The sequence below is a fragment of the Hippopotamus amphibius genome, chromosome 5, assembly GCF_030028045.1.
Source record: "Hippopotamus amphibius kiboko isolate mHipAmp2 chromosome 5, mHipAmp2.hap2, whole genome shotgun sequence".
NCBI classification, from domain to species: domain Eukaryota; kingdom Metazoa; phylum Chordata; class Mammalia; order Artiodactyla; family Hippopotamidae; genus Hippopotamus; species Hippopotamus amphibius.
In genome coordinates, this window is record NC_080190.1 from 138,454,440 (window position 1) to 138,469,295 (window position 14,856).

The 14,856-nt window shown below is 43.7% G+C and overlaps 1 protein-coding gene across 5 annotated transcripts in view; it reads right to left on the bottom strand.

Annotated features, from left to right (window-relative positions):
• YWHAZ (tyrosine 3-monooxygenase/tryptophan 5-monooxygenase activation protein zeta) overlaps nt 1–7,836 on the bottom strand; it is a 32,640-nt gene extending 24,804 nt beyond the window's left edge. The window contains exons 1-3 of one of the 5 annotated variants that reach the window (XM_057734185.1): nt 5,079–5,094; nt 4,555–4,641; nt 3,248–3,552 (exon numbers count right to left, since the gene is read on the bottom strand). In XM_057734185.1, the coding sequence (XP_057590168.1) occupies nt 3,248–3,552; nt 4,555–4,618 (369 nt within the window). In that variant the 5' untranslated portion in view covers nt 4,619–4,641; nt 5,079–5,094. Of the gene's footprint in view, nt 1–3,247; nt 3,553–4,554; nt 4,992–5,078; nt 5,283–6,396; nt 6,531–7,694 lie in introns of those variants that run through there. The other 4 variants (XM_057734188.1, XM_057734187.1, XM_057734186.1 and 1 more) reach the window with 4 other exon arrangements.
• Nucleotides 7,837–14,856: the final 7,020 nt, after the last annotated feature.

Here is a 14,856-nt window from a genome sequence, read left to right on the forward strand (position 1 = left end):
AAACAGAAGCCCAAAACTGAGATAAATGCAGCACTAAGAGCTTTACCTGATTTTCTTTCTCGACAACAATCCTATGGGGTAGACATTATTCCCATTTAACTGAGCTCAGTTTTCTCTGAAGGATGAATGATTTCTTTAGATAACTTGGCTATTCCATGGTAAAAAGTTGGTTTGACTCAAAACTTGGGAGCTCTTTTTATGCCACTACATTCTTTTTTGGGTTTGAATTAGGTTTAATCTAGTATGCATACCCTCATTTCATTTTCCATTTCATCATGTTCAAGATAAACTACCCAATTTTGGGCTTCATGTGAGTTTAGGGAGAAGAGGTGTTAACCCCTCTCCCACTAACACCAGAGGTTCTGGTCTAAGCTCTGGTAGAAAAGGCAGACTGCACTAGTTCACATACTGCAATTTCAAATTTAACAATGTAAGAAAGAAGAACTGCAAATTATTTTGCATAAAGAGAAGTCCATGTTGTAAAGAATACAGCCAGTGACCATTTTCTACAGTAATGCTCTTAAAACTTTTGTACAAAGTAACATGGTCCCTACTCCTTCACTGCTTGAGTAAATGGTATAAATTAAGCAAACACCTGATAAGTGCACATAACCAGAATGACAGTAATGTAATAATGGACTAGAGAGCTCGGCAGAAAAATTTTGAACTGTGGAGGTTAGTTCCCACTAATAGCAAGAAAGAGGATATTTTCTTAGCCAGGATGATACAGGTATTCAACAGAACAATAAAGTCTGGTTCATCACTGATGCCACCAGACAATAACATTAATTCTAAAAAAGGAATTACCTGCTTATTTTCCTCAAATTAAAAGTCAAAGTTCAGAAAAAATAAAAATTATAACCGGTTATATTTTTATCATATAAGTAAAATACTGAGATATAACTGGGCACACTTTCGTTAATCACCAAGTATATCGGTTCAAATAATTTTTTCTCTAGGAGAAATAACAGTTCTGCTATATTTTATTCTTCCATTTTACTAAAAAGGGGGAAAGGAATTTTATGCAAGATGTTTCCAGAGTCAACATGACCTGTTTGAAAACATGACAGGAAGAGAAGCCTGCCTGTAAAGAATCACAGTATCTGTAAATATCGAATTTTCCCAAGTTGAAACAGAAAAGGGCTTGGAAAATTAGCACTGCTGCTGACCTAGTTCTATTATCCTCTCTTCCAAAAGAAGTCTTTTTGCTCATTTACTTAACAAATACTGAAGAATCTACTATATGTTAGGAGGCATGAGCCATGCAAAGATCACTAATAGAGCTTTAACTTCTGAAAAGACTAAGGCTGGAAGCAAAAGTTTGTCTAGAATTCTCTGAGTCTTTTGTATAGTGAAGGAATTAAACTTCCATTTATCTATACTTTCGAAGTGGAAATTTCATTTAGACTTGGTGAGAAGCCAGTGCTATTCTGAAGGAGAACATGGGTAGTGACCAGTATCAAACCCCCTTACTAATCATATCAACAAGGAGAAGCTATTTAGAGATTAATCCAGTTATTCTCACCCACTGATCCTATTTTTTTTCCTTGATAAGGAAACCAAAGGGAAGTAGTTAAAACTGCTACAGTCTTTTCCTAGGAAAATCCTCACAATGACAGGAGCTTTTATACTTCTTGTGTGGAAAACATGCAAATACCTACCTGGAATCGCAAATAAGCTGTTAGTAGAGGATAAATGTTACCACATCCCCATTTATTCTTAAAGTTGACTTTTGTCTTAAGGGAAATTATAACTTGTAACAAACTCTTTGAAACCAAAATAAAAATTATTTGATCCATTAGGTACTGAAGGAAAAACATCAGAGTTTACAAAACTCAATAACATGTACACAAGTACTAATCAGTAAAGAGAGCAAGGTAGGAAAAGCCCAACATGTTTTCTATTATAGGAAAACATGATATTCTCAAATTTTAAATATTCTTATTACTTTAGCAAATCACAAGATGAGCATTTGTCATTTACTCTCAATAAAAGCCAGAATTCCCCTCTCATCTTAGAAATGAATTGATAGCTATCAATGTAAAGATTTCAAGTAGCCAAACACAAACCACACACAAGACAGATACCACATAAGACTGTGTACTCACGTTAAGTTAAAAGTGCTGTTCTTTAAAAAGACAGCCTAAAGAAAATTATCATTTGGGAAAAACACTCATAATTTAGGAACTGAAGCTATTCCACTAATGTTAGGCCAGTATAAGGGAATCATAATACCATTAAAACAAAAACTCCAAACCCACAACATAAGAAATAATTCTATATTGCTCGTTACAGTAGTTCTTCCATGAACAAGGTTCAAATAGTAGGTAGTGCAGCTCGATTTTCAGAAGAATTGGAATACTGCATCTCTCTATATATCAGAGCCCTGCCATACTGAGACCCAATGTGTAACCTGAAGTCCTGTAATATAAGAGTAATCATTTAGTAAAACTCACTTCTAATATTATTCTAAGAACTCCTGGTTAAAAAGGGAAAGTATTAGTGTATATAGGCTGTTATATGCTAAATGGTTGGATCTTCTACCAATTTATCCTCAGATTTAAACTTGTCTGACACAGAAGGTCATCACTTGTAAGAAAATCTTAAAATTAAGATTCTTTTAAGCTATCTAGAGAAGCAGTGCTTCAACATAATAGATACTGTATACTTAAAATATTTCTTGACTGAACCTGGAAAATTCAAGCTTGAGTTTTTCAAAATCTTTACTGTGGTTGTCAGTGCTCAAAGTTGACTTCCAACACTTAAATGCAGAAGAGGCAAAAGTAACTGTGAAGCCAGTTTCCTGCACGACTGACTCATCACATTAACATTATAGTGGCTAACCCAGGGAAGGCTACTAAGGTCTACAATGAGTCTCCTATTACTTCTTACATAAAACAAAATATGTAAAATTCCTGCATCCATATAAGTACTTTTAAGAAAGAAAACCAGCTCAATAACTACTACAAATATTCTAACCATAACTGAAATGATAAACTACTACTTTACCTTTTCAGAACAAAATACACTACCAATATATCTGAACTGATAATCATCATTACATTTATTTTATAGTTATCTTAACATCTTTTAGTAATGACAACCTGAAAGACTTGGAAACCTAGAACACCCCATTTTTAAAAGAAAAGGAAAACCAAAGAGAGAAAAAGCTGAGCATAACATAACTGATATTCATTATAGGAACACTGTATTATAGTGATGCTAGACTGAATGGTTTGATTCTCACCAGTACATCATTGCAGATATCTCTTAGCTCGGTCTCAATTTTCTCTCTGTATTCTCGAGCCATCTGCTGTTTTTTCTCAGCACCTTCCGTCTTTTGCTCAATACTTGAGACGACCCTCCAAGATGACCTACGGGCTCCTACAACATTTTTATAAGCAACTGAGAGAAGATTCCTCTCCTCATTGGATAATTCAGCTCCTTGCTCAGTTACAGACTTCATGCAGGCTGCCATGTCATCATATCGCTCAGCCTGCTCGGCCAGTTTGGCCTTCTGCACCAGCTCATTTTTATCCATGACTGGATGTTCTGCAGGAAAAAAAAAGTAGCATTTAGATATTTTTTTCCATTAAAAAATTACACCTTCTGTAAACAAGCTATGTTAACACCTTAAACCTAATTACCAAAGGAAGATTCTTTATATGAGGAATTTAACGCAGCCTCACAAAAGGATGCTAAGGAAAAAAAATGGCAGCACTCAGCATACAGAGGGTACATTTAAAGCCACTGCCATCGGTTTAGCGAAACTAAAATTGCATTACCTCATCTTTGTTCAGAAGATCCTCATTTCACATACGGTCAAAGCACATTTGACAAAGGGGCTGCCTCAAAAAACTACTGCTATCTTACTTGTTCAAAATCTCAACTCGTTTCAAATATTACTAAGTAATCCAAAATTAAGCAGCTTTCCTTTAGTGAAACCACCACCTACGAAGAATACACTATCATACTTCCAGCATTACGATTCCTGTCAGTTGAGTGTAATTCATATGGTCTTACTTTGTTAATAGCCACTCTTGTCAGGAGTGTTTACATTTTAGTTGGTACCCTGATATCCCCATCCCAAGTCCACTGATCTTTGCAACAGCTGATCAGAGCATGTCAATTTTCTGGGAGAAATGACCAAATTGCTTGTTTTAAGATACTGTGAATGTAAAAACACCACCAAGGATCAATACATAACTGACCCTAAGGCTTCATTTATCTGTACCTTGTTATATGCACACAGGCTTAAAAAACATACCCATGAATCCTGGAACTTCAATTCTTGCTATCTGTGAGCACTAAAATGTACGTATTGTGCTTCCCAGTACGACCAGTGTTTCTGATGTCATTGTTTAAAATGCAAAATTACTGCATTGTTTCTAGTAACCAAAATTTAATTGAATATATTATCACTCAAGCTGCCGTTATCATGACTTCCTAATTCTTTCTCATTTTAAAGTTCCACCGACTTTCAATTTCCCCCGTTATACTATTCCTTAAGATATCCTTTTGAAAGGTCCTAAAGCAGCACAGAAAGATACTAACCCATACAGTGGTCCCACAGGGTACACGATTTATGATGAACGGAAAAGTCATTGTCACTCACCATGGGAACGGACTCCCTTTCTTTACCTTCCCAGGGAAAAAAAATTCCACATTTTAAAAAAAACCAAATCGGAACAGGTCCTCTGTATTTAAACAAGTAATCAGCTAGCTTGAATGGGAAGTATACTGTCTCAACGTGAAAATTAAAATTTGTGATCGCCCTACCTCCCCACTGCCCCCTTCTTCAAATTATAATTTTTCTCTTAGGAACTCAAAAATGCCCTCAGGTTAACGGTGCTGCTAATGAAAATTATCGAAAACCAGTACAAAGGTTTCGGTCCCCAACCCCTCGAGTACAAGCGGGAAGTGGATTGGGTTTCTCAGAGAATAATCAGCACTCCAAGGACTCGCCGCACCCACTTAACCCTTAACCGACGTAAAACATCGAGCTGAGTAAAACGAAAACGGGCCGATTGTGACTTTAAAGTGCAAACCCTGCCGTCCGCGCCGTCCGCACCCCCCACCTTGGCTCCGCCCAAGCCGGTGCCTCCGCTCGAGTCCCCGAATCTCCCTCTTTGTCATGGCGGATCTGTGTCAAGGAGCCCAGCCTACTGCCGAGTGTTAATTCCCCCACCAGGGCCGGAGGGAGGAGCCACGCGCCCCCGCCCGAGCTGGGGAGGGGGAGCCGCCCGCCCGCGCCGGGGGCACGGACGCCAGCGCCGCCCGCAGAAGAGGAACCAGGACCAGCCCGCCGCGGACACACCCCACTCTCCCGCCGGCGTCCGTCCGCCACCGGACACCGCGGGTGCTCATTTAGTCTACGGGGACCCGACAGCTGCAGCAGGTGGGGGAGGGGGCGAGCCACACCCAGCCGGGCCGGGCCGCTGCCGGCTGTTACGCTCCGGCGCACCCGGCCCGCGAAGCGGGGTCCCCATCTAACAAACACCCAGGCAAGGACCGTCCAGCTCCAGACCCCGCGGGAGGCGAGCGAGACGCGCGGCCCCCGTCTTCCGCGTGCTCAAGCCTACCCCCACCTGGGCCCCGAGCCCCCTCCGCCCGGAGACAGAAAGCCAGTCCCATCCCCCACCCCGCCGGGAATCTTCAAGTCCTTCCCCCACGGAACCCAGGAAATTCGGCTCTAGGTCGCGGGCGAGCCCCACCCCAGAGCCGGCTCGCCCGAAGCGCAGCCTCGCCCGGGTCCACCTGGCGGGCGCTTCCGGGCCGCCTCGGCTCGCAGCCCGGTGCCCGCGCCCGGCCCTCCCGCCGCGCCGCCGCCCGGGTGGGGGAGGGCTGGGTGCCGCCGCCGCCGCAACGCGGGGCGCGGAGGCTGCGCCGAGGAGCCGGAGAGAGAGACGGGGGAGGGGAGGGGGGACGGCGGGGAGGAGGGGGCGGCCTCACCTGCGCCACTGCAATGCCCGCAGCCGCCCAGTCATTACCTCGGGCGGAAGCGGGCAGCAGGGCGGCGCGGAGGAGGGCGCTTCGGGGGCGCGGGTGGGAACGGATCGCGGCCGCCGGCGCCCGGGCGGGTCCCCGGGGATCTGGCGTGCGGGCGCCCTTCCCACCCGCGGGGACTGGACCTGGACCGGGACCGGGCGCTCATCGGGGCCGAGGCGTCGATCCGGAAGCGAATAGCCCGAGGCAGCCGCGAGCCGCCCGCCCGAATCCAGCGGAAGAGAAGCCGCCGCCCGTCTCCGCCTGAAGAGACTCCGCCTCAGCCCAGCACGGCTCCCGCCGGGCGAGGGGGGCGAAGGGGATGCGGAGCGGGGACGACCCCCGCGCTTTCGAAAGGCTGGTCTGGGACAGGAAGGAGCGGGGCAAGGCGTCGGCGGCCCGGTCCCTCACCTGTGTCCGAAGTGGGTGGCGGCGGACGGACGGACGGACGGGGCTCAGCAGTCTCTGGGCGGCAGCGGCGAGGCTGAGACTCTGTCCCTGGATCTCGCTGCTCACAGGCTACAGCCGCTCCGCAGACACGGGGTTTCCTCCAATCACCAGCCCCGGCAGCAGGGGCACCACACGCACGATGACGTCAAACGCTGCTATGGCAACCGTTGATTGGTGCCCACAGCTCAGGGGGCCCAGAGCAACCGCCGCTCCCCAGCGCGCGGCCGTCCTGCCCGCCCGCGCTAGAGGGCGAGCGGAGGAGCGCGCGTTCACTCCGCTCCCAACACTCTTCCTCGGCCCGCTCGGCTTCCAGCTCCTCTACTCTGTCCTGAGTGCGCCTGAACAGGAAGCTCTATTTTTTTTTCTCCTGGCCACCAGTACCCCCACCCCTAACTCGCCTTCCCCTCGGACCCCCCGCGACCTCCGCCAGCTCACTCCTCTACACCAGCCAGGAGGCAATTTCTCCCCACCCCCACCTTAGTTTTCCGTGCGACCCTTCTGCGCCTGCGCCAGTTGCTGCCTTTAGAAGGGGCTCCGGTTCAGTAACATCCGGGACCTTTCACATCCCCCCCACCCCCTCCCAGCCTCCGGGCCCGCCCCGCGCTCCGTGCTTCGCGGTGGTAACTGCCCCCGGGGCCATCCGGGGGGCAGGATTACGAGAGCGGGTCAGCGGCGCGGGCATTATGATCTGGACTTGGGGGGGTGAGAGAGCGCGGTCGGAGGGTCGGGGAGGGGCGGTGTGGCCGGCTAGCCCGCCAGCCCGCCGCTTCCCCCCCGGCCGGGCGGGGCGACCCGGGCGCGCGGCCCCTCCCTTTCTCCCTTCCGCCGCCGCGGCTTTACCTGCTGGCTCGGGGAAAGCGACCGGAGGCCTTTCAAGGCTCGGAAGAGCGGGAGGCGTCCGGCCCCAGAGTGTGGGCTGAGCGACGGGATGGTTTTCCAACCGGGACTTGGGGATCGGCGCGCGGGGACAGCTGCGAGGGGACAATGGGTGGGCGCGAAGCGGGGGTGAGGTGGGGCGGGCGGGCGGAGCTGGCGGGAGGTGAGGCCTGGAAGGAGGCTCTCAGAAAACCTCCGAGGGAACAAGACAGCTTCCTTCGACGGAGGCTTTCAGGTGGCCGTGGAGGCCTTCACATGAAGGGAGGCAGAGAAAGAGGTGTGACCGTATAGCCTCGTTTCTCGTAGGCTACATTTTTCTGTCCGAATAAAGCTTTCACGTAAAGACCTCATGCTGCAGTGGTTTAAAACATGATGATGATTACCTGTTTTCTCCTGAGGCGAGGTCCGAGGGACGCGGTGGTTCCCAGGGCCCGGATTGAGCCAGCTGGCGGTGGGCGGCAGGCAGGGTGAGGAGCGGGGACCTGGAGCCAGGAAGAGAGGAACGAGAAGGGCGGAAATTGCAGGTGCCGCATGAACGTGCCAACCTAAAACGGTAGGGCCTCCACCCAGTCAACTTAAGGAAGTTCTGAGAGACGCATTCACAGTGTGCAGTGTCTCTGATCCGTCTTCCTTTAAATGTGTTACAGCTTAGAAGAGATTAGTGCCCGGATGACCTGCAAAACCAGTTGCAAAAGTGGTCTGGAGTTTATAAAACCAAGAGCTTTTCCTACTACCCGTGTGTAAACTCCATCTTGGCCTCATTGACTTTTCCAACATCTCTTTATTGAGCACCTGCTAGGGCCCTGCTTTAGGCACAGCCGACAAAGGAGCCTCACAGGAGTTCAGCCTCAAGTTTCGCAGAGGATTGAATTTGTAGCAGACACACAAAACGTTTCCTCACTCTTCCAACATGGTGCTTCGGAGCACCTTGTCGTGTTCTCTACGATGGATACAGTGTCTGTACCACAAGATTGTTCTACAAATGACGTTTTGCCTTGAAGTTCCAAGTGGCATTTAGATAGTAAAATATAAACCAGGAAGAGAGTTTTCTAGTGATCAGTTCAGTTTCAGTGTATTTTATTTTCCCCATCGGAACAGATTCATAGTAGGCTGAATGGATGAACAAATTGATCAGGGTTTTGTTTCTGGGATATTAACGTCACCTTTCTTTGACTCCCAAGCAAATTCTTTTAGGGAGTGACTCACTTAAAATGACTAATATTTCAAAAGCTTTCTTTAAAAAATTTTTTTGTCTCCCGTTTTGTGCTAGGCACCAGAAATTTGACAGAAGAGACTAAGTTTAAAAGATCTGTCTTAAAAGGAAATTGATGGGAGTTCCTTGATGTCCTAGTGATTAGGATTACCGGGCTTTCACTGCCCTGACCTGGGTTCCATCCCTGGCCAGGGAGCTGAGATCCTGTAAACCCCTCTCCCCCCACTGATGTTTCTTTAATGTCTCAAATATGTGTCTAGATAGAACACATGCCCTTTGTTTTAGAGGAAGTTTAGGGATTTCTCTGCATAAATAAGTTGTGGATTTACCTTAGGAAACAACTAAATTGGGTTTTTGCCTCCTGCTTTAAATAGCAAGGCTTTTTTGGTGAAACAACAGGAGCTATTAGGTTTTACATAACTCGGATCGACATGTTCATGAGTGAAGTTGCAGGGGAGCAAGAATAGGGAATGTCATGAAAGCCCCAAGTGATAAGTATTTTCAGGAATAGGAATAATATATGGCAAGGATAATTGAAAACAAAGAAGTAGAACCCATGAAGTTGACCTCTAGGACAATTAGTAGCTAGAGACTTTCACTAGTAGCCTAACCTGTTTTATTTTCTTCACTGCTCAACTCTGTTGCCTCAGTCAAGTTGCTTAACCTTCTGTGCCTTGAGAGCGCCATCAATGAAGTACTGGTAATAAAAACACTGAAGTCATTAAAATGTGTTGAGGGTTAAATGAAGGCATATATAGGGCACTTCCCTGGTGGACCGCTGGCTAAGACTCTGCACTCCCAACACAGGGGACCCAGGTTCGATCCCTGGTCAGGGAACTAGATCCCACATACCACAACTAAGAGTTCACATGCTGCAACGAAGGTGTTGTGTGCAACTAAGATTCAGCATAGCCAAATAAGTATTTTTAAAAATAAATAAATGAAGATTATATACATATAAAGACATGCATACATTTATACATACATATATAAATGTGTAATAAAGGTATAAGTATCTTATATAAGCAATATAATTATATAAGTAATTATAATCTTAAAATATGAGATATACATAATATGTATAATGGCATAATAATGTATAAGTCATCTATATCTTATATGTATTATAGATATATATTATACTTAATTATCCTTATTACAATATATACAATATTATGTATTTTATATGCATAGTGCTTAGCAGCATTCCCTGCTAACTTAGCTATTATTATTCATTTGTAGATAGATGTATCTGATGTCTCTGCTGTTCAAAGGGTTGTGAAGATAAAATGAGACAATATATTTAAAATGTCTTTGAAAAGTGTGAGGTATAAAGGTATTCACTCTGGAAATGCAAATTTTTAAGTTTGTTAGCACAAAGGAGGAGTAAGTGATAGGATAGTGACTATTGCTCCATTCCTGTACAAGGGACTGCAAAGATCTCTTCAGATCTATGTTATACATTAAAATGGGAAAGCATTCAGGTGAATTAGTATAACTTCATCATTCTAACTGGAAAAACATCTTAAAGGATGGACTATATTGATGATGTGACAATTACATGATCTTTTCAGCTGAATCACAATTCAGTCAGGTTATAATCTCACTTCAACATTATGCTTTAAGTGAAGAAATACAGCACAGTGCAGTGGGCTTTGGAATCAGAATGGAATACAAATTTTGGTTTGTCATTCAGAGCTACATGATCTTAGGCTACTAAATTGGACATACTAATATCCAATTCCATCAGATTATTGCAAGGATAAGTGAGTAAGGAGAGAGCTACACATAGTGCTCTATTATCACAATTATCTATTATTGGAATAACCTAGATTTTGTGGTAGAGGCAGGCTAGTTGTTCACCAAACCCATTTTTCTCTCTCAGAGCCTCAGCTATACTCCATTGCCCAGTCTCGCTTGCAATTATATGCAGCCATGTGACTGAGCACTAACTAATGGGATATGACCAAAGCAATGTGCTCCACTTGTGGCCTTGGTCCATAAAGACCTCCCTGCTTGAACCTCTGTTCGGTCCCTTAATGGACCTCTATTTCCCACCTGAAATGGAGAGGATTTCAAGGCTTTCGAGGAGGGGGACTGTAAAATGAAAGGAGGCTGAGTCCCTGAAGGCCTTTGAAAGTTGGCCTTGAACATTTTGAACTTTAGAGAGGAGTATCTTCTCTTTTTTAAGCCACTGGGATTTAATCTGTTACAACAGCTAGCACTGTGATGTCTGTAGATGTCATTGGCAAATCCAAAGCATGGTAAAGATTTTTTTTAAAGAGAAAATGGGAAAGAAGAAAGGCGGGTGGGTGTGAGAGGGAAAAGAAATGAGAGAGTAAGAAAAGGGAATTTGATCTTGTGATAAAAGGTATTTTATGTATTCGCATCTAATGTATTGACTTCTAGAATGGCCTTAGAAAAGTAATATTTTCTCAATTCTAAATCAATCTAATAGTCTCACTACTTTACTTTTTAATTTACTATTTACTTGATGCCATCCTCATTCTTTTGTCTACTACTTTACCCTTGTTTTTCTTAAAAACTGTGTTTTTTAGTCCATACCTTTTAACTCTGTCCCCACATCCCCCCACTGTAGCCCTGTGTTCTATGATACTTTGGTCACAGACTAGGTTTTTTGCATGCTGATTAAAAAAACAAAAATGTAAACCAATAAGAAAGCCAAGTTGACTGTGAGCTCTCATTTCATACCTTCACCAGGCACTTAACCAGGGCCCACTGGTCAGAGATTATGCTGCTTTGAAGGGAATAAAACTGCTTGGGTCATGCTCCCTCCCTGAAGGATCGCACAGTATAGGGACAGAGCCAAACCCCAAATGCAGTTACAGCGAAGCACGGTGACGTAAGGGCATATAAAGTTAAGCAGATTGTGTTTTGAGAAATCTGAGCTGCAAGCACTGTTTATGGGAAGTGAGGAAGTTTCCACCCCTCAAAAAACTCATATTCATCCTATAAATTACTGATTTGATCATCAACAGAGTCAATTTTGCTTTTTTGCCTCCAATGGCATTTTTAAATCCACAGTGAAATTTTTAGCTTCCTTACATTTTTAACTTGCCAGTGACTGATAGACACCATATCTCCCCACATCTTATTAAGTACACAAAGAGACATTTTTTAAAGTTTTCTTTTCCTATAGTAAATCATCTTCAGTTGTATGCTCTTCTTTGGAGTCTTCAGATAGCACTCTGTTTCCTTGTTCTATAGAATTTTTTTCGATCCTATGTTGGGGTGGTAATGGTTGATTGTTTTCCTATTACATGTCAATAAGGGAAGTTCCTTCCAGTCTCAGAATTGGCCAACTGGCACATGAAATTTCCTCTGCTTTTCTTTACCATCCTTTTTTAAAACAGATAGCTCTAAAGTTGTAGGGAGAGTGGAGGAACACACTCACCTACCCAAATGCTGGAATGCAGCAGACGTTTACATTTATCACCTGTTGAGCAGCTGCCATGACAGGATCTTCCCCTGACCCATTGTCCAGTTGTCTGCAAGGAGGAGAATTTATGTTGTCAAGAATCAGAGGGTATCTGGGGTTCTTCTTTAATCAGCTGTGATAAATGGAAAAACTACAGTCTTGAATACTGAGGGCTGTCAGCATTCTTCCCCGCATGCTTTATCTGCAGCTCCTTGTGCCAGGGGTCTATCCACCAACCACCCCTGCCTCCCTGGTCCTCTGTAATTCTACTATGCCTTCTCCTGGGATTTGGAGATTCTGACTGAATAACAGTGTGAAGGCTTAACTTCATCCTATGAATTTTGCTGTTTTTTTTCTCAGAGGAAAAAGTATTCATGATAAAGTTTCTTGGTTTAGTTTCCTCTGCACTGTAGTCAATGGAAATTCCTCTTGCAAATGGTTGACTCCTATTTTTCAAAAACTTTTTCATGATATTTTAATGGGAAAATGGGAAACAGTGTAGCAAAGATTGTAGCTTGGCACCATTTTAACATGTTAACCTTTGTCTCCAGTAGAATTTAAGTTCACAACAAAATTGAGAGGAAGATACAGAGATTTTCATATAGCCCCAGCCCCCACTTATGCATAGCTTCCCCTATTTTTGACATCTCCCACCAAGTGAGATATTTGTTAAAATTAATAAAATTAATTTGTTAAAATTGAGTGGTATTTTGTTAAAATACATTTACAAATCATTATCACCCAAAGTTCATAGTTTACCTTTGGATTCACTCTGGGTGTTGTACATTCTACAGGTTTGGGCAAATGTATGATGACATATGTCCATCATTAAAGTGTCATACAGGATAGTTTTACTGCTCTAAAAATTCTCTGCTCCACCTGTTTATTTCTCTTCCAGCCCGTGGTAACCACTGATCATTTTACTGTCTCCACAGTCTTCCCTTTTCCAGAATGTCATAAAGTTGGAATTATACAGTAGCACCTTTTCACATTGGCTTCTTTCACTTAGTAATATGCATTTAAGCTTCCTCCATGTCTTTTCATGGCTTTCCTCTGCAGATTTTTTTTTTCTTTTCCTTTTTTTTTTTGGCCATGTCCATCGGCATGTGCGATCTTAGTTCCCTGACCAGGGATCAAACCTGCACGCCTTGCAGTGGAAGCATGGAGTCTTGACCACTGGACTGCCAGGGAAGTCCTCTGGATTTTCTTTCTCTTTCTTTCCTTTTCTTTCTTTCTTTCTTTCTTTCTTTCTTTCTTTCTTTCTTTCTTTCTTTCTTTCTTTCTTTCTTTCTTTCTTTCTTTCTTTCTTTCTCCTTCCTTCCTTCCTTCCTTCCTTCCTTCCTTCCTTCCTTCCTTCCTTCTTCCTTCCTTTCTTCCTTTTAGGGCTGAATAAATTCCACTGTCTGGATGTAGCACAAAACTGTGATGCATCCATTCACCCACCAAAGAACATCTTGGTGGCTTCCAGGTTTGGGCAATTATGAATAAAGCTGCTGTAAACACTCACGTGCAGGTTTTTGTGTGGACATTAGTTTTCAACTCCTTTGAGTAAACACCTAGGAGTGCCATTGCTGGATTTTATGGTCAGAGTTTGTTAAGTTTTGTAAGAAACCTCTAAACTGTCTTCCACAGTTATTATACCATTTTGTATTCCCTCCAGCAATGAATGATAGTCCTGTTCCTCTATGGAACTTATCAGCATTTGATGTTGTCAGTGTTCTGGATTTTGGCCATTTTAATAGGTGGGTAGTGTTATCTCACTTTTGTTTGAATTTGCATTTCCCCAATGACGTATGACGTAGAGCATTTTTTCATATGCTTATTTGCCATCTGTATATCTTCTTTGATGAGGTGCCTGTTGATGTCCTTGGCCAACTTTTTAATCCAGTTGTCTTCTCATTGTCAAGTTTTAAGAGTTCTTTGCGTATTTTGGATACCAGTCCTTTATCAGTTTTTTGCAAATATTTCCTTCCAGTCTGTGGCTTGCCTTCTCAGCCTCTTGTTCGATTATATTTATTAATATATTTTTCTATTTTGTAAGCAAAGGTAAAAACTTTAATTTCGGGCTTCTCTGATGGTGCAGTGGTTAAGAATCCACCTGCCAATGCAGGGGACAAGGGTTTGATCCCTGGGCTGGGAAGATCCCTATGCCACGGAGCAACTAAGTCCATGAACCAAGCTACTGAGCCTGCACTGTAGAGCCCGAGAACTACAACTATTAAACCCACATGCTGCAACTGCTGAAGCCTAAGAGCCTAAAGCCCGTGCTCCGCAGTAAGAGAAGCCACCGCAATAAGAAGCCCGAGCACTACAATGAAGAGTAACCCCTGCTCTCCACAACTACAGAAAGCCTGCATGCAGCAACGAAGACCCAATGTGGCTAGTAAATAAAAAATAAAATAAATAAATTTAAAAAACAAAATAAAACAACAACAAAAAAAACGTATTATTTAAAAAACTGTTATGAAGTCTTAAAAAAAAAGCTTTAATTTGATGTTAAGCATTAAAATAAATTTTGGAAGTTACCATTGAGATTAGTGGCCCAGCAATGAAGGTGCTGGTTTATGATACTTACCAGAAATGTTTTCTGAATTCAAGAATCATTTTGTATGAGAGGTACTCATATGTACAAAGCAAAATGGAAAAAAGGTACAGGTACCACCATGTCTGATCATCTTTTGGAGCTTGCCACTATTTGGCAATGGTTTGAGGTGGGTGAAAGCAGCTGGGAACTCACAGTTTCAAAAGTGCATCATTTACAATTCAAAAGTAATCATGGAGTGGAAAGGTCAGAAGAAGAATTTGTTCCTTTCTTGCCTGTATTTCAGTCCTGAGTACCCAAGAATAAGCAAAGGGAACATTTGGAATTCATTAAGAGTTGGAAATACAGTAA